At 46.2% G+C, this 26,212-nt stretch overlaps 1 protein-coding gene across 1 annotated transcript in view; it reads right to left on the bottom strand.

Moving 5' to 3' along the window:
• Nucleotides 1-2,810: 2,810 nt before the first annotated feature.
• The window catches only part of NT5C1A (5'-nucleotidase, cytosolic IA), a 109,049-nt gene continuing 85,647 nt past the window's right edge, over nucleotides 2,811-26,212 (bottom strand). The window contains exons 5-7 of the mRNA XM_073572952.1: nucleotides 23,374-23,496; nucleotides 16,157-16,341; nucleotides 2,811-5,926 (exon numbers count right to left, since the gene is read on the bottom strand). Of these exons, the coding sequence (XP_073429053.1) occupies nucleotides 5,582-5,926; nucleotides 16,157-16,341; nucleotides 23,374-23,496 (653 nt within the window). The 3' untranslated portion in view covers nucleotides 2,811-5,581. The remainder of the gene's footprint in view (nucleotides 5,927-16,156; nucleotides 16,342-23,373; nucleotides 23,497-26,212) is intronic.

Here is a 26,212-nt window from a genome sequence, read left to right as displayed (position 1 = left end):
AATTTTGTCACAAAAGACTGGGAAAACTTATTGACTCGTGCATATGCCTAGGGTGCACAGTGAGTGGCCCCAGTTTTGCTGCACAGTGAGTGGCCCCAGATAATTCTGCACAGTGTGTGGCCCCAGATAATACTGCACAGTGTGTGGCCCCAGATAATGCTGCACAGTGAGTGACCCCAGATAATGCTGCACAGTGAGTGGCCCCAGATTTGCTGCACAGTGAGTGGCCCCAGATAATGATGCACAGTGTGTGGCCCCAGATAATACTGCACAGTGTGTGGCCCAAGATAATGCTGCACAGTGTGTGGCCCCAGATAATGCTGCACAGTGAGTGGCCCCAGATAATGCTGCACAGTGAGTGGCCCCAGATAATGCTGCACAGTGAGTGGCCCCAGATAATTCTGCACAGTGTGTGGCCCCAGATAATGCTGCACAGTGAGTGACCCCAGATAATGCTGCACAGTGAGTGGCCCCAGTTTTGCTGCACAGTGAGTGGCCCCAGATAATGAGGACAGTGAGCGGTCCCATCATCTTGCTGCTGCTGCCTCCATTTCAAGAAAAAAAAAACTGTATACTCACCTCCGTCGCTGCCCGCTGATCATCAGCGTTGACGGCTCTGCAGTGACTGTTCAGGCAGAGGGCACGTACTAACTACGTCATCGAGCCCTCTGACCTGAATGTCACTGCAGAGGACGCAAGACAGCAGAGTGACGTGCAGCGGTGGAAAGGGGACAGGTGAATATGACTCCCCCGTTCATACTCACCCCCTCCTAGCACTAGTCTCTGCAGCCCCCCTGCTTGTTCCATGTTCTCAGCGCCGCTGCTCTTCCTCCTTCAGCGGTCACGTGGTACCACTCATTAAAGTCATGTATATGTGCATATTCATGATTTTAATGAGCGGTACCATGTGACCGGTGAAGCAGGAAGAGCAGGGGCGCCGAGAACATGGAACAAGCAGGGGGGCTGCAGAGACGAGTCAGGAGGGGGTGAGTATGATCTCTGACACCCCCGCTCCCCCTCCCCCCGCTGATTCCCCTGGTATATTACTCACGGGGGGCTGAAAATCCTCGGCTTATACACGAGTATATATGGTACATTCATTTTTTTTATCGCATTTTATTGCACTTTTTGTTAGGCAGTATGAAGATAAAGCATTGTTTTCTGCCTTGTTTTTTATTTATTTTTAATGGTGTTAATGGGGTTAACTAGTGGGACAGTTTTATAGGTCAGGTCGTTGTAGATGCGGCGATTTCAAATGTGTATTTTAATTGTTTATATTTTTTCATGCAAATATTTATTTATAGATACAATATCTTTTGATCTTTTTATTAGCATTTTTCATATTTTTTAAAAATAGTTTTACAATTATTTATTTATTTTTTTTTTTACTTTACTCCAATATGGGACTATCATTTTTTGCAGGCTGTTGGCTTGTACAGCATGGGGATGCAGCAGCATCCCCATGCTGTAGAAACTGTCAGCTCTGCACTGACAGGGAATGTTGCTGATCATGCACTGCACATGATCAGCATGTTTACTAGCTCTGGTGACCCAGGTGTTGTTATGATGACATCGGCTCACCATGGCAGCGATTGGGACCACGAGTCATGCCGAGGGGCCTCCGATCCAAAGGCAGAGGGGCTGTCAGCCCTTTGCCAGCTCCCGGATTGCTGGGATCGCTTTCGATCTCAGTATTTAGGAGGTTACAGTGTCGGGAGCGGTGTGTGATTGCTCCTGGCACTTACAATCAGCTGACACCCGGTGGCGATTGCCCACGCACAGCCCGTGCGCGGGCAATCGCCATTCAGTAAAAATACATCCCTGGTCAGATCGGCCCAGGGCACAGGGATGTATTTTTACGACACATCAGAAAGGGGTTAATTTAATGGGTTCAGAAATGGTGCAGAAAACCTGCATAAATAAAATCTCACCAAAAGCCCATCGTGGATTTGAGGAAACAACCTTAAAGTTTGAAATCACACATGGAGGTTTTGGTGCCAGTTTTGATTACCGTAAATATTTTTCCACTTAACGCAGTAGGGCAGTAATTGCTGATGCTGGGAAGTCAATATTCACAGAAGTGATTACAAACTACTACACAATGCTTTGTCTGGCTGCAGAAATTTCTAGTTAAGCAACATGATTGACTCCTTTTGTCATTATTAATATTGTTAATAAGAGTTTAGGAAACAAAAAACCATGAGCACTATTTTCCATTTTGGCATAACCTGGTAAAGCACAGGCACCATTTAGTGTATCTGGCAAGGCTCCGTAAAACAAAGTTGTGGACCCCTCACTAGTGGATACATGGATACAAAGGGAGGATACAGTTTGTGGCTACATAAAACTACAACACAAAGGGAGGATACAGTTTGTATTTGGCTACATAAAACTACAACCAAAACTCCCCTAAAAATGTCATATGAATTCAGTCAAATGAGGACATTGATAGAATAGAGTCATGACTGCCAGAAGTGGTACATGCTTCTATGAATAGAGAATTGTTGACATTACATTGTGAGCACTGAAAGAAAGATTGTATCTTACTACAACCGCTTTTGTGTGTAAATATAGAGTGCAAGAGAAAAGTGAGGTAGAACATTATGTTCCCTGCAGAGCTCAGACAACTGTCAGACTAATTTTGAAAGTAAAAGTAAAATTCCATTGTGTATTGTGGGATCCTGGAATGTGCAGTTTTAATTTAGTCAGTTGCTTCAGGAAAGTCCAAAAGCTGTGTCCAAAAGTAACATTTATGAAGAATGTGGTGCTCCTAAATAATAGTCATGTTTCGTCTCAATAACGCATCACGCTAAAGCTTATTTTTTATTTTAAGTAGCAGACAAGATGCTTTATACATTCCATGGTTTACATTCCATACATTCCATTGCACAATCCAGGTCACATAAAGGCACAAAATATTGAGAGGTGAAAAAATATTTAAGAAAAATGAAAACATATACAAACATAATCAATCAACAGACTGTCATTCATGTTGCTTCCCTTTTCAGCCTTCTGTGGTAATGGACATTTACTTACAGGGGTTCTCCCGTGAACAAAGTACATTTTAATCAATAGATCATGGAAAAATAACAAGTTCTACAATTGGATGTGTAAAAAAAAAAAAAGTTCCTGTGCTGAGATAATCTTATAAATGTGCCCCTGCTGTGTACTGTGTAATGCAACATGGTCAGCACATACTACAATTCCTGGCCAGGGGAGGAAGAATAAGTAATTATCCATACAAGATAGCAGTGTTTTGCAGCTGCTGCTTTCTATGAGGTAAAACTTCACCTCACAGATTTTATCACGAGCGAGTGTTTCTGTTGCCTCTCCAGTTCCCTGAGCTCATCATAAATCAAGTCAGTGAGTTGGGAGAATGCCGCTAAGATCATATTTCAATGACTTGATTTATGATGAATTCAGAATGCCGAAGATGCAGCAGAAACACTCGCTCATGTGTTAAAACAAGCAGGGAAATGTTTTACCCCACAGAAAGAATCAACTGCGATCCCATACTATCCTGTCTGTATACTCTCTTTTCCTCCCCTGCCCAGGAGCTGTGGTATGCTCAGACCATGTTCCTGTACGATCAGACACAGCCATTACACAGTACAAAGCAGGAGAACATTTACAAGATTATTTCAGCTCAGGAACATTTTTTTAAACACATCCAATTGTGGAACTTATTATTCCGATATCAATTAATTAAAATGTACTTTATGGGACAACCCCTTTAACCCTTTGCTCAATGTTGTGATTCTTACTTAATATAGTGGAGACTATTCCTGAATGTATACGCGATCGATAACTGGTTGGCTTTATGAGCTAGAACTTACAGCCACTTGGTGTTAGCAGCTCCCTCTCTGGTAAATTTTAGCCATCCATGTGTTAAAAGAATAGCCATTCAGTTGAAATGCAATACTACACTTATCCTGCTGGCTTTCCCTCTGACCCCATCTTCTCCTTGTCTAGGAGGCAAACCCGCAACTATTGGTGGCTGCATTCTGAAAAGGCTATCTTTCAAAACATGACCTTGTTAACAAATTTGGAGGTCCAAACTCTGTGTTCATCAAGAACAACTTTACAGATTATACCATCAGGATTCAATATATTTGTTTTCTGTAGGTGATGGAAACAATATACATGTGTTAGACACCAAAAATGTAATAAAAGCTACCACACTTTTAAAATTCAAATTATTATTAATGTCACAAAGTGCTACACATATGAGTTAGATCATTGTCACAAAGTGCTACACTTACTTTTGTCACAAAGTGCTACACTTATGGGTTAGACATACACTATCCATGTGCAGAATTTATAGAATAAATATCTCAGGAAAACAGATCCAGAAAAGAGAAAGCCTGGCAAACAAATAGAAGCACGTCGCCAAATGGAAGCATAAACATTAACACAGTAATAGACACTTAAAGGGGTTGTCTGGCACTCAACTGTTGATGACCTATCTATGGAACAGGTAGTCAAAATGAGATCAATGGGGTCCAACACCCCCACAATCAGCTGACATATGTGGACAGATTTAAAAGACTGCTATCATCAGAAAATGATCTATTGATTAAATTAGGTTATTGTGTTTAATGTATTTTTTGGGGGACACTGTCATAAAACATTACAATCTATATTATAAATAAAAAATAGAAATCTTGCAATTTTCATACTGGCCACTGGGGCTTTTATAAAATCTATCTTCCTTTTATTGTAGGGAACACATGTACATGTTCCACAAAGCTCAGATCTTGACCCTATCTTGTATTGAAGCATCTAAAGAGCGGGTGCAAAGGTCATTGTGAAAGGAGGGAGAGCAGTTCAACTCTTTTTACAACCTGTAGCAAAGTCACACATCCAAAACAATGGTCATAATGTGAGCATTATTTAAACGTGTAAAACCACTATAAGTAAGAGTTCCCACATTCCCACAAACTGTGGGCACAAGTTTTGGTGTGTCATATGCTTTCAAAGGCACCTTGACCAGTTTTACCCCTCCAAAAGAACTTTAAAGTTTCCTGTACACCTAAAGGGACAGCAATCTCTCCTGACCTATTAATGTTAATCTTGGGCAAGCTTATGTATAGTTTTTCATTGGTAGAGCAGAGTAAGCTGCTATAAGACACTTCTTGTGACTTATCACCAGAGGAATTGGAGTGGGTCAGGCATTTATATTGAGTAGAGGTGTTGGGGTTGAGGAGGTTTCCATTCCAATTAGATGATTTGGCAATGACACCAAAACTGAGGGGTTTGGCCAGTTTTAAACTTGTGTATGCGCTCTTAAATCCTGGACCTAAAAGAGGGGGTTTTGAGACCTTAGCATGTGGTACATAGTACACATGCAGTCACTATCTTCTATCTGTATGGCATATTATAGATATGCTAACATCCTGGGCTTCCATTAATTAATTCACAGCAAATAGTCCCATTGGTCATGTAATATTTTCAGAATACATATCCAGCTTAATTGTACAGTGTAATACATAGCTTTGAACATAATTTCTAAGTTCTGTGTACCAGATAAAGAATGGATTCCAGGGTGGTGAGGCAAACAGGACAAGAAATTACATCAGTCTCACTTAGTGTTTTTATGCTTGTGTTTTTGTGCCACACCATAAGGAACATGGGCTGCTATAGTTCCCATCTCTTGGGCTCCTTCTATGTGGAACATCTGATCATCAAAGAATATATGGGGGCGTATTTTCTCCAGCATTGGTCCTTTTGGAGCTCCAGCCAAAAACAGAGCTTCGTCAGTTTCAAGGCCCCAGCTACGTAAGGTTTTTAGGGCTCGTGCTCCAGAACTGGCTGCACTACGAGCTGTAACTAAGTATGTGCGTATTGGGCAGTTCATTCTCATTCCCTTTTGATAAAATTTCTTCTGTAATTTTCCTAGAGATTCCAAGAAACCCTTTAATGGACCCTGAGGATGAAAGATAATGAATGAAGTTAATAACTTTATTAAAAAAAAGTACCAATATGATAATTACAGTCATCTGACTTGGGATTTAGTAACAAAAACAAAAGGCCCAATTCATCAGCTGCCCCTTTTTTTGTCACTCTTATTTTCTCACTTCTGCTATTCATTTTTGTGCCAAATTCTTCAAATTACACATGTGGTTTATTTATTTTGTTCAAAATAAAAATGCTCTTTTCTTTCATTTTCCCAAAAGCACGCACTTTCACAAAACGATGCAAAAATACATAAAATCAGGTGAGCGTGAGGAGGGACTGGAGTATATTTTGTCATGTTTTACAACTAAGACATGTGCAAAAAATACATTGACGTAAAAATCAGAAAATAAACTAAAAAACAAAAGACAACTTCTACAAAGGCACAAATTGATGAATTTTTCGCAAATCAAAAAGTTACTAATTTAAAGGTATTCACAACAAAAAATGGCAAAATTATAATGATGAATATGGGCTCAAAATATGTAACTGTTGAGGAGCTGGAAAAAAAGCAAGTGCTACTGTCAGCAGGGTCAATATTGTCCACGACTACCAAGATAGTTTTTTTTTTTTCATACTTAGACCTTGGGGCACATTTACAAAAGTGGTTACAAAAAGTTTCTTTTGGAATCGCTAAGAGTTGAAAATGGCAAATGTGCATCATATTGATTAAAGCCTCTGGCTGACACTTCATGCGTGGCTTTCTTTGGGCCAGCAGTTCCCAGGGAGAAAATGTGATCTATTTTGGCCTGACCAGTCATACATTGTAAAATGTTTTTTTGAACCCCATCCCACTCCCAAGGTCAGCACTTACACCACATTTACTAATAAACATGCAATGTTTTAGTGAATTCCATCCTCGTTTGCCATTTCCTAAAAATTTGCACGAAAAAAACAGTCAAAATCTCATTCTGTATTGTATTTCTCTTGTATTTGCTGAATGATTAACATTCTTGTCTTTCTGATTATCACTCCTACTTACACGGTGATAATAGTCTAGTTATCATCCACTTGTGCCCCAGTAACATGAACTGAATCAGTTGTGCGGCATTAATGAGAATATTCAGTTTAATCCTCATCTTAGTATTGTATTCTTTGATGGAGAGTGAAATGACTACCAGTTGAACCAAGGATTATACTTCATATTTCTCTATACTCGTATTAACCTTATAGTTGCCCAATAGATTTAGTTCACAAAACTGGGAGACTGAAAATTTGTAAATTGTGATTTCCTCTATGGCATATGCAAATTGTCTCTTCAGAGAGGAAGAGGACTAAAACTCTAGTGCCACCTATTTGAAGTAGCAATCCTAAAAGTCAATGTCAACCCTTTATCGAGCCTTGTCACTCTGAAGAGACAATTTGCATATTTACCAGAGGAGCATTGTGGCTTTAAGTCTCCTCATCTCGGCTTGCTTAGCATGTCATTCTCCGCAAGGAGAAATGATAATTCCTCTATGGCATAGAAACACTGGATCTAAATGTTAAGGACCAAAGCAATATTTCCCATTTAAATAGAGCTGAATCCATGCAAGTGTACTGCCACTCCATGTAATCTGAATGGAACTGCTGGAAATAACTGAGCGCTGTACTTGACTACCTCCACCTGTCCTAGATAATTAAAATGGACACAAGTGGCCAAGAGCTGGATTTACAAAATGCTTATTTTGATATTAGGTAGGAAAACTTTCTAAAAGGATTATACAGCCATCCTGACATTTGATTTGTAAAATAAGATCGGTTCAATAATATGCAAGAAGGCAAAAAGAATCATCCTTATATAGCACTCTAGCACTTTACAGTGTGTGCAGCTTGATTTGGAAAGTCTGGTCATAGATCCCCTTTAAAGTGAATGTTCACCCACGAATAATATTTTTTAAAATGAAGAAAGTTAAAGGTTCATGCGGATACATTTCTTAGGCTGGAATCACATGGCATAGCACTCGGCCCAGAGTTATACTATAGGGCAGCTCACATCTGAAAATATTTTCTCATGCTGATTCGGCATGAGAGAACAATCGCAGCATGCTGTGATTGGCAGTGAGACTCGGCTCACTCGCACCTATACAAGTCTATGGGTGCATGTGGAACATTGAACTGCACTCAGATGTAATACTAGTCTGTCCGAAATATGCTGAGACAGGCAATAAGGAGATGGAGAAATTACTTTCTCTGTCTCCTCTGCATTGGAGCTGCAATTCTCTAATTAGGGTCATTAGCATATCGCATCACTGATAAATATTGCAGTGTTAGTGAAAAAATACTTATTTTTTCTACTGCTGAACAATGCTTATAAAGCTGGAATCAGACAGGCGTATAGCATCTAACACTGCAATACTTATCAGTCAACAGTTTTTCTATGATAAAATAAACATTGTGCAATGAGTAGTGTTGAGCATTCCGATACCGCAAGTATCGGGTATCGGCCGATACTTGCTGTATCGGAATTCCGATACCGACTTCCGATATTTTTTCAATATCGGAATTCGGCATCGGAAGTTCAAAGTTGATTGACAGCCTGACGTCATCATGATGCGCGGTGTGTGCGCATCATGATGCGCCGTCATTTCGGGCCTTCCGGGGGTCTCTGCCGGCCTGCCGGGGGGCTGTGTGGACTGCCCGGGGTCTGTACCGGCCTGCCGGGGGGCTGTGCCGGCCTGCCGGTGGTCTGTGCACCCTGTGGGGGTCTGTACCGGCCTGCCGGGGGGCTGTGCCGGCCTGCCGGTGGTCTGTGCACCCTGTGGGGGTCTGTACCGGCCTGCCGGGGGGCTGTGCCGGCCTGCCGGTGGTCTGTGCACCCTGTGGGGGTCTGTACCGGCCTGCCGGGGGGCTGTGCCGGCCTGCCGGGGGGCTGTGCTGATGTCCGGGGGTCTGTGCAAGCATCGTCCGATGGGACTACAAGTCCCATCTGGCGATGCCTGCTACCATGACAGTGATTGACACATTAGCCAATGATGGGACAGTAGTAGTCCCATCATCCGGCTAATGTGTTAAATGTTAAAAAAAAAAATAAAAATACTACATACATACTACATGCATGCTACATACCTACTACATGCTAAATACATACTACATATATACTACATACATACTACATATATACTACATACATGCTACATACATACTGCATGCTACATACATACTACATATATACTACATACATACTACATATATACTACATACATGCTACATACATACTGCATGCTACATACATACTACATACATGCTACATACATACTACATGCATGCTACATGCATGCTACATACATACTACATGCTACATATATACTACATACATACTACATATATACTACATACATGCTACATACATACTGCATGCTACATACATACCACATACATACTACATACATACTACATACATACTACATACATACTACATACATGCTACATACATACTACATGCTACATACATACCACATACATACTACATACATGCTACATACATACTACATATATACTACATACATACTACATACATGCTACATACATACTACATGCATACTACATGCATGCTACATGCATGCTACATACATACTACATGCTACATACATACCACATACATACTACATACATGCTACATGCTACATACATACTACATATATACTACATGCATGCTACATACATACTACATATATACTACATGCATGCTACATACATACTGCATGCTACATGCATGCTACATACATACTACATACATACTACATGCTACATACATACTACATATATACTACATGCATGCTACATACATACTGCATGCTACATGCATGCTACATACATACTACATACATACTACATGCTACATACATACTACATACATACTACATACAATACATTCATACAATACATACATAGACATACAGTACATATAACATAGAGTAACATACTTACCAATACTTGTCACATTGTTCCCCGAAGCCATTGTCTTTTCCGGAATAAATATTAACATAACAAACCACAAAAATACTCACCCACGATCCGAAGCAGTCCACGAGTGTGTCCCACGACGATCTTGGGTAGAGAACTGCAGCATCAGATGATGCTGCCGTTCTCTACGGGCTGCAGGAATCCAATGACGGAAGGTAGGTATCCTTCCGCACTGTATTCCTCCGCCACTTAAAAAAAAAAAAGTCCCTAGTCTCACTTTATGCCATTGCTGCGTGGGAAATTCCCACACAGCAATGGCATAAAGTGAGACTAGGGACTTTTTTTTTTTTTAAGTGGCGGAGGAATACAGTGCGGAAGGATACCTACCTTCCGTCATTGGATTCCTGCAGCCCGTAGAGAACGGCAGCATCAGCTGATGCTGCAGTTCTCTACCCAAGATCGTCTTGGGACACACTCGTGGACTGCTTCGGATCGTGGGTGAGTATTTTTGTGGTTTGTTATGTTAATATTTATTCCGGAAAAGACAATGGCTTCGGGGAACAATGTGACAAGTATTGGTAAGTATGTTACTCTATGTTATATGTACTGTATGTCTATGTATGTATTGTATGAATGTATTGTATGTAGTATGTATGTAGTATATATGTGGTATGTATGTAGCATGTAGTATGTATGTAGTATGTATGTAGCATGCATGTAGCATGCAGTATGTATGTAGCATGCATGTAGTATATATGTAGTATGTATGTAGCATGTAGTATGTATGTAGTATGTATGTAGCATGCATGTAGCATGCAGTATGTATGTAGCATGCATGTAGTATATATGTAGTATGTATGTGGTATGTATGTAGCATGTAGTATGTATGTAGCATGCATGTAGTATGTATGTGTTATGTATGTAGCATGTAGCATGCATGTAGTATGTATGTGTTATGTATGTAGCATGTAGCATGCATGTAGTATGTATGTAGTATGTATGTAGTATGTATGTAGTATGTATGTAGTATGTATGTGGTATGTATGTAGCATGCATGTAGTATGTATGTAGTATATGTGGTATGTATGTAGCATGTAGTATGTATGTAGCATGCAGTATGTATGTAGCATGCATGTAGTATATATGTAGTATGTATGTAGTATATATGTAGTATGTATGTTGCATGTAGTATTTATGTAGTATGAATGTAGCATGTATGTAGTATGCATGTTGTATGTATGTAGCATGCATGTAGTATATATGTAGTATGTATGTAGTATTTATGTAGTATGAATGTAGCATGTATGTAGTATGTAGTATGAATGTAGCATGTATGTAGTATGCATGTTGTATGTATGTAGCATGTAATTTTTTTTTTTTTTTTACATTCAACACATTAGCCGGATGATGGGACTACTACTGTCCCATCATTGGCTAATGTGTCAATCACTGTCATGGTAGCAGGCATCGCCCGATGGGACTTGTAGTCCCATCGGACGATGCCTGCACAGACCCCCGAAGCCTGCACAGACCACCGGCAGGCCGGCACAGCCCCCCGGCAGGCCGGCACAGCCCCCCGGAGCCTGCACAGACCACCGGCAGGCCGGCACAGCCCCCCGGCAGGCCGGCACAGCCCCCCGGAGCCTGCACAGCCCCCCGGCAGGCCGGCACAGCCCCCCGGAGCCTGCACAGCCCCCCGGCAGGCCGGCAGAGCCGCCCGGAGCCTGCACAGACCACTGGCACGCCGGCACAGCCCCCCGGCAGGCCGGCACAGACCACCGGAGCCTGCACAGACCACCGGCAGGCCTGCACAGCCCCCCTGGCAGGCCGGCACAGCCCCCCGGCAGGCCGGCACAGCCCCCCGGCAGGCCGGCACAGACCACCTGGCAGGCCGGCACAGCCCCCCGAAAGGCCCGTACAGACCCCAGAGAGGCTGTACAAGGCAAAAACAGGGTTTTTCTTATTCCGATACCGGAAGTCCCATAGACTTGAATGGGACTTCCGGTATCGGAATCGGCGATACCGATACTTTTTTTAAAGATCGGCCGATCCATTCCGATCCGATACTTTGAAGTATCGGACGGTATCGCTCAACTCTAGCAATGAGCATTGATTGACAATATACTTTGTCAATCATCCATCCCTTCCATTTACATGTGGAAATCATCTCAGTGTGCAAACTGTACAGTTTTTTTCATTCTTTGCAGCACACTTGTTAACACGAGGGAATGTGCTCCTGACCAACAAGAATTTTATGTCCTCATTAAAGATGTGGTTATGTGACTAAGGGTCCCGTCACACCAAACGATGCACCAGCGATCCCGACAACGATACGACCTGGTCAGGATCGCTGGTGCATTGCTACATGATCGCTGGTGAGCTGCCAAACAGGCTGACACACCAGCGATTAGGACCAGCGAGGATGCTGGTATCCAAGGTAAATATCGGGTAACTAAGCGCGCGCGTCGCTTAGTTACCCGCTGTGTACCTTGGATACCAGCGTGCTTGCGCTGAGAGCTGGTATCCAAGGTAAATATCGGGTAACTAAGCACGTGCGGCACTTAATTACCCGCTGTTTACCTTGGATACCAGCTCCCAGCGCAAGCACTCTGGTATCCAAGATACACAGCGGGTATCTAAGCACCGCGCTTAGTAACCCAATATTTACCTTGGATACCAGCTCCCAGCGTCTGCTTACAGCGCTGGGAGCTCGCTGATCGCTGGTCTCCCGCTGCCACACGCGATGCGTGCTGGCAAGCAGCAGACCAACGATCAAAAAATGGCCCAGGACATTCCTGCATGATCAGCGATACCCGGCGGGGAGGGCTGGTCGCTGATGCGTGCCACACACAGCGAGATCGATGGCAAGATCGCTGATGCGTCACAAAATCAGCGATCTCGCTAGGGATCTCGCTATGTGTGACGGGCCCCTAAGGCCGGGATCACACTATCGTGTGTGATGCGAGAAACTTGCACGAGTCTCTCGCATCAACACCCGGCGCTACTGCTGGCACTCAGGACCAGAGCTACGACTGCATAGAAATACATGCAGCCACAGCTCCGGTCCTGAGTGACGGTGGCAGTGCCGGGTGTTGATGCGAGAGACTCGTTTCGGGGTATTGCCCCTCATCAGTGTGAAGTAGGAAACTGGCTGGTAGGAGCAATGCCTAGTAAAAGACTGTAAAAATGAGGATGAATGAACTCATGGAGATCAACATCCAACACTGCGGAGACACCATCACGTGTTTCTCAACGCAGTGATTCTAGAGCACTGCCCCCATCCCTTATGGGAAATATGCAAAACATGCAAAACATGAGTTCATTCATCCTCATTTTCACAGTCTTTTACTAGGCATTGCTCCTACCAGCCAGTTTCCTACTCCACACTGATGAGGGGCAATACCCCGAAACAGCTGTCTGTGGATGGATACCATGTTTTGGCATAGGTGGTTTCCTTCATTGGAGACTGCCCTTCCCGTGGTTGTTCCTTCCCGGGGAAAGACCTGGCTGGTCATTGCTTGCGTTGAGAAACATGTGATGGTGTCTCCGCGGCTTCTGTTTTGCATGTTTTGCATATTTCCCATAAGGGATGGAGGCAGTGCTCTAGAATCACTGCGTTGAGAAACACGTGATGGTGTCTCCGCAGTGTTGGATGTTGATCTCCATGAGTTCATTCATCCTCATTTTCACAGTCTTTTACTAGGCATTGCTCCTACCAGCCAGTTTCCTACTCCACACTGATGAGGGGCAATACCCCAAAACAGCTGTCTGTGGATGGATACCATGTTTTGGCATAGGTGGTTTCCTTCATTGGAGACTGCCCTTCCCGTGGTTGTTCCTTCCCGGGGAAAGACCTGGCTGGTCATTGCTTGCGTTGAGAAACATGTGATGGTGTCTCCGCGGCTTCTGTTTTGCATGTTTTGCATATTTCCCATAAGGGATGGGGGCAGTGCTCTAGAACAGTGGTCCCCAACCTTTTTTGCACCGGGGACCGGTTTCAAGCAAGACCATTCTTCCATGGCCCGGCAGGGCGGGGATGGAGGTGTGGCAGGGGCGGGGCTTTGGTCATAAGGGGGCGGGGCTATGGACACGGTTGTAGTGTAGCAGTGCATACTTATAATTAAATAACATTTATAATGTGACTCAACTCACCATAGGTTTTGAATAAGTGCTCCATCACCCCCTTCTCCCCATCATTGCCTTCACCCCATCACTCCCTTCTCCCCATCATTGCCTTCACCCCATCACTGCCGTCTCTCCATCATTGCCTTCACCCCATCATTCCCCTCTCCCCATCATTGCCTTCACCCCATCACTGCCATCTCTCCATCATTGCCTTCACCCCATCACTGCTGTCTCCCCATCATTGCCTTCACCCCATCACTGCTGTCTCCCGATCATTGCCTTCACCCCATCACTGCTGTCTCCCCATCATTGCCTTCACCCCATCACTGCTGTCTCTCCATCATTGCCTTCACCCCATCACCCCCTTCTCCCCATCATTGCCTTCACCCCATCACTCCCTTCTCCCCATCATTGCCTTCACCCCATCACTGCCGTCTCTCCATCATTGCCTTCACCCCATCATTCCCCTCTCCCCATCATTGCCTTCACCCCATCACTGCCATCTCTCCATCATTGCCTTCACCCCATCACTGCTGTCTCCCCATCATTGCCTTCACCCCATCACTGCTGTCTCCCCATCATTGCCTTCACCCCATCACTGCTGTCTCCCCATCATTGCCTTCACCCCATCACTGCTGTCTCTCCATCATTGCCTTCACCCCATCACTCCCTTCTCCCCATCATTGCCTTCACCCCATCACTCCCCTCTCCCCATCATTGCCTTCACCCCATCACTCCCTTCTCCCCATCATTGCCTTCACCCCATCACTCCCTTCTCCCCATCATTGCCTTCACCCCATCACTCCCCTCATGGCCTTCTCCTCATGTCCCCATCTCCTCCAGGGCCAGGCTACACAGACACACACACACACAGACATACATGTACACACACACAGACATACATGTACACACACAGACAGACAGACATACACACAGACACCACCTCTCTCCTCTCACCTGCCCGCCGCCCGCGCTTCCTCGCTCTGACACAGCAGCGGCCGCGCTCCCCTCTGTGTCAGTCAGAGACAGGAAGCGCGGGCGGCGGGCAGGAAGCTGGACGGGTCCTTGCAGCTCCGCTCCTGCTATTCCCTCTTGCAGGCAGCGGAGCTGCTTGATCGCTCCCTGGCCGCCGCTAAGAGCTGCTGCGCGCCGCCCCAGCCCCCGCTACGCCACTGACCGCCCCTGGCTCCCCTTGTGTCCGCGGACCGGCAAGGGCACTGCAGCGGCCCGGTGCTGGGCCGCGGACCGGCGGTTGGGGACCCCTGCTCTAGAATCACTGCGTTGAGAAACACGTGATGGTGTCTCCGCAGTGTTGGATGTTGATCTCTATGAGTTCATTCATCCTCATTTTCACAGTCTTTTACTAGGCATTGCTCCTACCAGCCAGTTTCCTACTCCACACTGATGAGGGGCAATACCCCAAACAGCTGTCTGTGGATGGATACCATGTTTTGGCATAGGTGGTTTCCTTCATTGGAGACTGCCCTTCCCGTGGTTGTTCCTTCCCGGGGAAAGACCTGGCTGGTCATTGCTTGCGTTGAGAAACATGTGATGGTGTCTCCGCGGCTTCTGTTTTGCATGTTTTGCATATTTCCCATAAGGGATGGGGGCAGTGCTCTAGAATCACTGCGTTGAGAAACACATGATGGTGTCTCCGCAGTGTTGGATGTTGATCTCCATGAGTTCATTCATCCTCATTTTCACTATCTTTAGCATTGGGTGCGCAGGCCGTGCGCAGGTATGCATTTGCTGGCGCATGCGTCCTTTTGACGGTGCGCTGATCGCACCAAAATGCAACACTGTGCGTTTGGCGCAGGTCGACGCACGGCAGCCGTGCGCATCCCTCCGCAGCTCCAGGAAATGCTAGTGTGAAACTAGCCTTAGCGAAAATTAGAATCTAAACTTTATAAGCTAGTATCTCACAACAGAGATGAGAAACTGGAAAATAAAATGAATCTTTTATTCGTTTTGCAGCCACTATTATATGATGAGACCAGTTTAAATTGATAAAATGTCCTCCTTAAGCCAATTGTGTTTATTTAAAGGCTAAATATTCATGGCGGATCTGTGTATTTTTACAGATTAGGGGAGAATATAATTGTATTAAGTCTTTGCAAGTATTACATTATTACTCTGATGGATAGTATGGTGCACAATAAAATCACATGTATGTAAAACACCTACACTATACCTGTGCCAGTGGCTTGTTCTCATAAGCCTTTTCGTGCTCAAAAAACTTGTCCAAGCCGTGCTCTTTCACAATTTGTTCTGACTCATCAGAAAACAGGACAGCATCTCCATCAAATGCCACTCGCAGCTGGTCCTCATTTATCGACACATTGTGACTTGGGTTAAAAATTGTTGCAGCAGCAATACCTGGAGGCATAAAAATGTATACATTTGGGTCACATTTAAAAAAATAATGAAATTATTAAGTCATATTTTCCATTGCTGATGATGTGTGAGAGCTTTAACTGTAAGATATACTGAACTAGATGTCGCACTGAGCTGTAGGAGCATAAATGTGTGAGATTAAGGTTGAGTTCACACGTGGCGTTTTTTTCTCGTTCCCGCGGCGGTTTTAACCGCGCGATTTTGCCGCGAAAACGCGAAAAATAAGCATCCCATGCATTCCTATGGGATTCCGCAATGCTGTGCTAATGCTGCGGTTTTTACCGCGGCGGAATCGCTTCACGGTAAAAAATGCAGCATGCTCATTAATTTTGCGGAATCGCGGCGATCCCGCACCCATAGGAATGCATTGTTCTGCTTACTTTCCGCATGTGGCTGTGCACACCATGCGAAAAGTAAGCAGAACATTTGCGGATAGTACCCACGGTCTGGAGGAGAGGAGACTGTCCTCCGGGCTTTGGGTACCATATCCCTGTAAAAAATAGAATTTAAAATAAAAAATATTGTTATTCTCACCTTCCGACGTCCCGCACAGCCTTCCCTCCTCTCTCCACGCTCCCGTTCCCAGTAAGCCTTTGCGAAAATGCCCGCGATGGCGTTCGTTATCGCGGGATCGCGAAGTCTCGCGGTCATTTGCGTGACGTCATCGTGAATTACCGTGAGACGTCGCGATCCCGCGAGAACGTACGTCATCGCGGGCATTTTCGCAAAGAATTACTGGGAAAGGGAGCGTGGAGAGAGGCGGGAAGGCTGCGCGGGACGTCGGAAGGTAAGAATAACACCATTTTTTATTTTTTTTTATTATTTTTTAAATTTTATCTTTTACTACTGATGCTGCATAGGCGGCCTCAGTAGTAAAAAGTTGGTCACACTTGTCAAACACTATGTTTGACGAGTGTGACCAACCTGTCAATCAGTTCTCCAAGCGATGCTACAGATCACTTGGAAAACGCTAGCATTTTGTAAGCTAATTACGCTTGCAAAATGCTAGTTTTTCCGCGGGAAAATCGCGGGAATTTAAAATGCGATTTTCCCGTGGAATGGAATTCCGGAACTCTCGCGGTAATTTCCGCGAGAGTTCCACTACGTGTGAACCCAGCCTTATAGAACAGAATTTGTGTAATGTATTGACTATAATAAGGTATGTAGCATACAGTGGATTTTATCAAAATTATCAACTGCTTTAGAACCCCCTTCCCATTCAGACCAGATTTCCATTGACAGCTTTTCAGTTCCATTTTATACAACCGCTGGCAAAAATTATGGAATCACCGGCCTTGGAGGATGTTTATTCAGTTGTTTAATTTTGTAGAAAAAAAAACAGATCACAGACATAGCACAAAACTAAAGTCATTTCAAATGGAAACTTTCTGGCTTTAAGAAACACTAAAGAAATCAAGAACAAAAAATGTGGAAGTCAGTAATGGTTACTTTTTTAAACCAAACATAGGGGAAAAATTATGGAACCACTCAATTCTGAGGGAAAAAATTATGGATATCTACTTGATATAATTTTCCTATCTGATGTTGTGATGGCACAAGTAGATATCATTTTCCCATATCTCACAATGGGTTTAGCTGCACTGCCAGCCATATAAAAAAAACAAACTGTAGTATAAGCTGGTATACATGCAAAGTGTAGGAGTATTTTCACACTGACTATTAAACGGTCAAAACCTAAGAAAGAAATAAAATGAACATATACCCTGCTATATGCAAGTCATTTTGTTTCTTTCTTAGATTTTGTCTGTGTAGTGGCCAGTGTGAACATGCTTCTACACGTTGCATGTATACCAACTTATACTCCAGTTGATTTTTTCCGGTTCTGGTTCAGGTTTTTGACCTCAGTGCATGTAAAGGTGTGGCTCCCTTTTTTTGAGCAGGGCATTACACTTATATAGCTTCTCATGGGTGTCCAGAGTTGTGCCCTACTCCTGCTCGGCCCTTACTCACTCTGAGGTCATTTTTGACACATGGTAAGGTTTTATTACTAGAGGTTAGGATCATTCCAACTGGGTGCAGCTTGACACTGGTGGGATGGCTTTTACCCTTTTTTAATCCAAAACTGTGTTTACTAAGTACCCAATGTTATTTACCATATATACTCGAGTATAAGCTGACCCGAGTATAAGCCGAGGCAGCTAATTTTGCCACGGAAAGCTAGGTAAGCTTATTGACTCGAGTATAAGCCGGGTATGAATTGTCCCCTCATCCCTGTCCTGGTATGCGTGGCTCCCCGTTCTGTCCTGGAATGCGTGGCTCCCCGTTCTGTCCTGGAATGCGTGGCTCCCACGTCCTGTCCTGGTATGCATGACTACCCCCGTCCCTGTCATTGTATGCATGACTCCCCCGTCCTGTCATTGTATGCATGGCTCCCCCGTCCTTGTCATTGTATGCATGGCTCCCCTGTCCCTGTCATTATATGCATGGCTCCCCCGTCCCTGTCCTGCTATGCATGGCTCCCCCATCCTGTCCTGCTATGCGTGGCTCCTTATCCCCTATCCTACTCACCCTCCAGCGTGCTCTCACAGCATCTCGATGGTTCCTGCTTCCAGCAGCACTTCCGGCACGATCACATGGCGCCATTCATTAAGGTAATGAATATGTGTTCCCCAGGGCAGACAGAGACTCTTCTATGCGAGGCAATGGATACAAATCCTTGATGGTGCAGGCGTTCAACTTCTGATAATCCACGCAAAAACGCAGAGTGCCATCTTTTTTCCGAACCAGGACAATAGGGGCCGCCCAAGGGCTCTGGGTTTCTCGTATGACCCCCTTCCGGAGCATTTGGGCTAATAGAGTCTTCACTTCCTGGTATAGCTGTGGTGGTATTTGATGATATCGCTCCCGGATAGGGGCCGCTCCTGCCATGGGGATCCCATGCATGATGGCCGTGGTACATCCGAAGTCGCCCTCGTGGCTGGCGAAGACACTGTAAAATTGTCCAAGAAGTGTCTCTACTTGGAGAAGTTGGGCTGGTGCTAGGCCAGAAAGTTCGGCCCGCATTCTCTCCAGAATGGCTTGACCTTTCTACTGGGTCGAGGATACAGCAGTCTGTTGGGTCCGTACCGTTACTGCCCAAGGATCTCCGGGCTGCACCTTCAACTGGACCGCGGGGTCCAGCAGCATCTCCTCCAAAGGCCTCACTAGTTTCGCCATTTCGGCCCGGGGCTTCAGGGCGATATCTTAGTCTTCCAGGTTGACACAACGCACCAGGACGGTCCCCTCTCGCACCGTGGCCAGGGAGCGGGCTACCAGTATGCCAGGGTGCAGGCGCTCCAAGTAACATGGTTCCACCTGCACCTCCACGCCCTCCAGTGGCATCGGGGCGCGGATCGGCAGAGCTACCCTGGAGGAAGCACGAGCGGGGGGGCCGCCGGTGCGATAACCTTGCCCAGCGCCTCACCCTCCTGGCACTCCTGGAGCACTCGCGCCTCCCGCACCAACCGCTGGAAGACCTGCCCTTGGGCCGTGCGAGAACCCCAGTGGCTCAGAGTCTCTTGTGTGGGTTCATTGAGGAGGAGGTTGCCGAACTCTCGTAGTATGTTCACACCCAGAATAACCGGATGTTTGCTGTTTGTGTCTCCCTGGGTCAGGACCACTCCTCGGCGGCCGAGAGATTTGCCGCTTATCGAAATCTGCATCCAGGCTACTCCGACGACAGGAACTGGTAGCTGGTTGGCGGCTACCAACTTTATCACTTTGGGAAAATGCCGAAAATAAGTCTCTGGCATGGTCATAACTTGCGATCCCGTATCTACTAGGCATCGCACGGCACGGCCTTCGATCTCTGCCCATACCACTGGGCACCGCACGACCAGGTCTTCGTGACTTCCTCCACCCCGTGTGATGAGCCCCAGCTCCAGGCGGCATCCCCATGGCTCAGGGTCCTCCGCTCCTCTTGGCCAGTGGGGCAGGTTCCCCCTGGAATGTGGGCACTCTCGGGCGGAGCGTCCCAATTCTCCACAATCGTAACAGGCAAATGGTCATGGGGACAGACTTGGGTGGGGGCTGCGATGGTTCCTGCCTCCTTTACCCGGCCCTGGCCGACTCCTTGTGGCCGCTTTCTTGGCTTCGGCCAGTTCACCCTTAATACTCTGTATCTCTTGCTTCACCTCTTGAACCCAGTGGGCTCGCTCAGGGCACTTACGGATGCTTCGATACTCCGAGCCTTCCCCACGGGGACCGTCACCTCTTGCTCCTGCTCCCGAACCCGTGCCTCCTTCCCTATCTCTGAAAAGGTCAGATGTGGGTCCACTCACACCCACTCTCACAAAGCCTGTCTTGTCAGGGTGTCTCGTAACCCGGTCACTAACAGGTCATGTAATGTTACATCCACGGTCCCCACGCCGACTCCATTCCTTCCTTTCAATGGCTAAAAACAGTTCCTGCAAAACATACATATACTGGGTCACTGTTTCCCCCTCTTTCTGCATGCGTCTAAACATCTGGGTTCTCAGTTCCCCCACATCAGTCGGGTCCCCATAGGCCTCTTCTAAGACCTGTAACACCCTGACGAAGGTGTTTCGCTGCCCCCGGGGCCTCAACATTATGGTATCCCGGGCTTCCCCGTAAAACGCCATCAGGGCCACTTCTGCCTCTGTCAGGGGTAAGCGGATGCATCCTGAATAACCCACGCATTCGCTCCGTCCAATTCTACAGCATATTATTGCTGCCAGAGAACCTGGGTAGATTGCCTAGCATGGCCCCCAAAGAAATGCTGGGCCGGGGGCCCTCGTTGTCCGCGCTCGGAGACTGCATCCTGCCGACTACGCCAAATGTGGTAATTGCAGGTACGCAGGATGCAGTGACGAGTCGCAAGACAATTTGGTCCTTTCTATAATAACGTTTATAAGACTAGAGGGAACTTTCCTCAGTCACTGCTTGATCACCAAAGGGATAACACGGGTTGCTCTCGCAGGGGCTCTAAACCAAGCAAACACAAACGGGTAGAACACAACTACTTCCAGCAATAGCCGGTCACTATAGGGCAGCGTTATGGCCGACTACGGGTCCGTAAATATATAGTCATCTTAGCCGTCCAGACGGCCCTCGCCGTTCGGGATGGTGGTGGTCTTTCGGCGTAGTAGTCGCTGGGCCCAGTTGCTGAGGCGTTAGCGAAGTCTTCGTGCGCTCCGGCGCGCTGATGACACTGGAGGCCCCGGCGGAGTCCTTGGACGGATGGGCTGCAGTCCCCGGGCTGGGGCAAGCGACAGCGATGTAGGGTGGCGAATCACAGACCACCTGCGCAGCTAACGGCTGCGACGGGGAGTCCGCGGCCAGCGGAGGCTCGGCCCCTGCTGCGGACCGGAGCGAGACAGTGGTGGCCGGCGGCGACCACTGGTGAGAGCAGAGCGGCTGTGGGTGGCGGGGAACAGGCCGCAGCCGCGGGCCGGAGCGAGATGGCCGCGGCTGCGGGCGACCGCGGGTAGGCCGCAGCCGCGGGCTGAGATGAGGCGGCAGCGGCCGTGGGTCGAACTGGGCCTGCAGTGGCAGCGGGCTGGAGCAGGGCAGCAAATCTCAGATGATCGCCCTGGCGCCGTCCCTCTGGAGTCCTCAGTCGGCGTCTTCCCTGGCACTGGTAGGTCGCTCTATCTTGCTGCCTCTGTCCCGGTCTGCTGACTCATCATCCCGGGGATTCCCCGCCTCCTTTATACTGGTCCCTCCCCCAGCCCATCTGTCTGTCACAATGGTCCGTCCTCGAACTCTGTCCCCCGGGGACAGTTTCCCCCGGAACCCGGATGACGGCTCCCTTGGTTCTGGACACTCGACGGGGGCCGTTCCTCCCACAATAGTACGCTAAGATGTGTAAGTACCGTATATACTCGAGTATAAGCCAAGTTTTTCAGCACATTTTTTATGCTGAAAAAGCCCCCCTCGGCTTATACTTGAGTGAGGGTCCCACAAGATAGAGGGGGAGTGACGGAGCAGCGGGTCACAGGAGGTAGTAGCCAGTATTCACTGTCCTCCACGCCCATAGTCCCGGCATGGAGAGCAGTGAGTATTCCATCAGCTGTCCTCTGCTTGTGGGCAGCACGTCACTGCCATGTGCTGCTTACAAGCATAAATCAGCTGCTGGCATCGGAACAAGATGCCGCAAAGGAGCACAGGGAAGGTAAGTAGGATGGTTTATTTTTTTAATGTTTTTCTGATGGAGGCCATGCATACCAGGATAGGGATGAGGAGACCATGCATACCAGAATAGGGATGAGCAGGCCATGCATACCAGGCAGGGCCGGACTGGCCATCTGACAATTCTGGCAAATGCCACAAGGGCCTGTTTGATTGTGGGCTGCCTTGTCTGCTACGTTGTTAACAGAAACGGTGTTCTCAAGACACCCATACTGTTAAGAGTTGTGATGAAGCACAAAGTCGCTGACTTTGTCACTTACCCCTGCAGACTTCTGGTATTATTAGAAATACAGTATTGGTCTTGTAGTAAATCTTGCTTTCCTCCATCCAGAGTAATATTAGTAATATATCCCATCTGGTGCTCGGTGACAGTGACAGCATGGGCGTATGTGATTTCAAATGCCAGGGCTGAATTTCAGTCCCAGTCCATACCTGATACCAGGATAGGGATGAGCGGGCCATGCATACAAAGATGGGGATTAGGAGGCCATGCATGCCAGGATAGTTATGAGAGAGCCATGCATACCAGGCTTATACTCGAGTCAATAAGTTTCCCATTTTTTTGTGGTAAAATTAGGTGCCTCGGCTTATATTCAGGTCGGCTTATAATCGAGTATATACGGTACATGTATTTCTGCATCTGGCGCTTATATTTGACAAGTTATGAAAATGTTGTTTCTATTTTTATTTTATTTGCATACCATTAATATGTCTACTGATACTGCGTGCGATTTCCATTCTTCCATGACTTTTCCTTCTTGGTGTTGCAATGTTAATGTTCAGTGTATAGTATATATAGATCAGATACATGTTATGTATGGGAATATGTACTTTTATAGAAACACACAGAAGATGTTTTCTTACCTTCTTCTATAGCCTCCTGTACTTTTTGAGCATCAGATGAGAGGTATAGGTTTGTATGATATGCTTTCAGATAGCCAATAGGGCTGTTACCACCAGTCATACAGAATCTCTCAATAAACAGATCTGAAAAAAGAGGGACATTGAGTAAGAGAATGACATACGTTTAAAAAGCATCTTTTAAACTATAACAGTGCACCGCATCCCTTATTTCTTATGTTAAAGATGATGTTTCACCAACTTTTTACATGCTAAACTGGCCATGGCCACATTATCATGTAGCGGCTGAAGATCTGGAAAAAAAAAATGTTTTTTTTTATTTCTCTTCTCCATAGCTGACATATTAGCCTGTAAAGTTTACAGTGGGGGAAAGAAGTATTTGATCCCTTGCTGATTTTGTAAGCTTTCCCACTGACAAAGACATGAACAGTCTATAATTTTAAGGGTAGGTTAATTTTAACATTGAGTAATAGACTATCAAAAATAAAATCCAGAAAATCACATTTTATAAATTATATAAATTTATTTTGCAGTGAGAAATAAATTTGATCCCCTACCAACCATTAAAGGCCCCGTCACACTAAGCGATCTCGCTAGCGAGATCGCAGATTTTGTAACACATCAGCGATCTCGCCAGCGAGATCGCTGTGTGTGACGGGGATCAGCGACCGGCCCCCCTGCCGGTTATCGCTGATCGTGCTCGAGCGGCCTGGGTTGTTTTTCGATCGCTGGTCTCCCGCTGCCCAGCGTGCATCGCTGCGTGTGGCAGTGAGAGACCAGCGATCAACGACGCTGGTTGCTAATGTAAATGTCGGGTATCCAGGAGCCACGGCTCCTGGATACCCGCTGTTTACCTTGGAAACCGGCGTACACGCTGGTTTCCAAGGTAAACGTCGGTTATCCTGGAGTCTCGCGGCTCCTAGATACCCGCTGTTTGCCTTGGAAACCAGCGTGTACGCCAGTTTCCAAAGTAAACAGCGGGTATCCAGGAGTCGCGCGGCTCCTGGATACCCGATGTTTACATTAGAAACCAGTGTCCAGCGTCGCTGGTCGTGATCGCTGGGGCTGTCTATGTGACAGCTCACCAGCGATCAGCCCAACGATGTCCCAGCAATCCCATCATGTCGGATCGTTGGTGGGATCACTGGGACATCGTTTAGTGTGACGGGGCGGCCTTTAGAGTTCTGGGTCCTACAGGCCAGCTAGACACTCCTAATCAACTCGTTACCTGCACTAAAGACAGCTGTCTTACATAGTTACCTTTATAAAAGACTCCTGTCCACAGACTCAATTATTCAGTCAGACAATAACCTCTACAACATGAGATCCTCACTGTGCAGGCACCAGATTCCCAGCCCCACTGTGTGAATACATCATAACACACTGTGGGGCGGGATCTGTGGCCTCCGCTCCACGCAGGCGCGAGAGCATTACATCATCGCCTGATGTAAGTTCCTGGGCAGTCTGCACGGCGCATGCCAAGATATATTGGCAGAGCGCAGGCGCCGGGCATGTGACAGGAACACAGGAAGATGATTGACGGCTCTGAGGTGGTTGACACAGGGCGAGAAAACATACTTCCGGGACACAATAGAGGTATGACGGACAATTGATAAAAGTCTGTATTTCAGTGTTCCTAGGGATAAGAAACGTAAAAGCCACCTTCACAGAATGCAACCTTAGTCCTGCGCAGGGTGGCTCCCTTTAATTATAAGAACCAATTACATCAATACAGAAAAAGTTTTAAGAGTAGCACATTACTGCTACAGAATACTTATTGTGGATAATAGCATGAACTCATCTGCTAATGTAGGCTCCAACCTAATAAATAAATCCAAGAAAAACAAAAAAGAGAGAATGTCCAAAAGGCCAAACTGAGTATATGTTTCACACAGTGTATCTGAAATACCAATCAAATATCAACAAATAAAAAACAGCTACATCATCATCAGAACCGCAGAGCTCCAAATTGTAACCATGTGTGCATTCACAAACACAATCCTTGGTACCCTGTGATCCATACTGAGCTGAGGGTAAGTATAGATTCTGAACATTTAAACTTTACTGAAAATAAAGCTCTTTTATTTTTTTGTACAGCCGAAATTGGCGATTAGCTAATTTCTAATTGGATTAATCTTTATTAAAGTATTTAGTAGGGATAGTGCTCTTTCCAGCAAGCCCATTAATTGGACGTCTGATATCCGATTTTAAATCGAATTGCACACAGGCAGCACACTGACCCTTGTTAGTCAGTGGGGCTGTTAAGATAACAGATTTTTCTCATGGAGCAAGTGACTGTGTAAGCAGGAGGCGGGATGCAGTGATGGACAGGACGCAGAGCAAGGGTTAACAATTTTACTTAACAGGGGAATACTCCACGCAGGGAGGCAAGCAATTAAAGGGAGGACAAAAACCGTTCAGATGCAAAAAGATGTGCAATGAAAACAAGGGAAAAGATAGTGGCAGCTCGTGTTAGATCAACTTAGCCTGTCAGTCGTCTTCCAGGCCGTGGCAATTATGGAGCAGGTGATGACGCCAAGAATGGCTGGCGCAGAGTTGTTCCAGTGGGGTCCTGTAGGCAACGATGGTCCATCTTCTGGCAGCAGCGGTTGTGTTTGGTACCTTCCACTGAGCTAGTCCATTTGCTGCAGTGGTTGACAAGGGTCCAAGTCACAGTACTGTACGAGCCCATCGTGGCTCGGCAAATATACACTGGCAGAATCAGTGTGCTAGTGTCTGTCCCGTACACGGTTCTCTCGCTGTACTCATGGGCACGAAGCACACGGTACCTCACTCTCCACCAGCTACAGGGCACACTGCACTCCTCTCTCTGTGTTGTGCG

This window comes from Dendrobates tinctorius, unplaced genomic scaffold (assembly GCF_039654945.1).
Source record: "Dendrobates tinctorius isolate UK_male_01 unplaced genomic scaffold, ASM3965494v1 ptg000007l, whole genome shotgun sequence".
Lineage (NCBI taxonomy): Eukaryota > Metazoa > Chordata > Amphibia > Anura > Dendrobatidae > Dendrobates > Dendrobates tinctorius.
The sequence above is the reverse complement of the archived record's forward strand: the minus strand, read 5'-3'. Positions and strand labels throughout refer to the sequence as shown.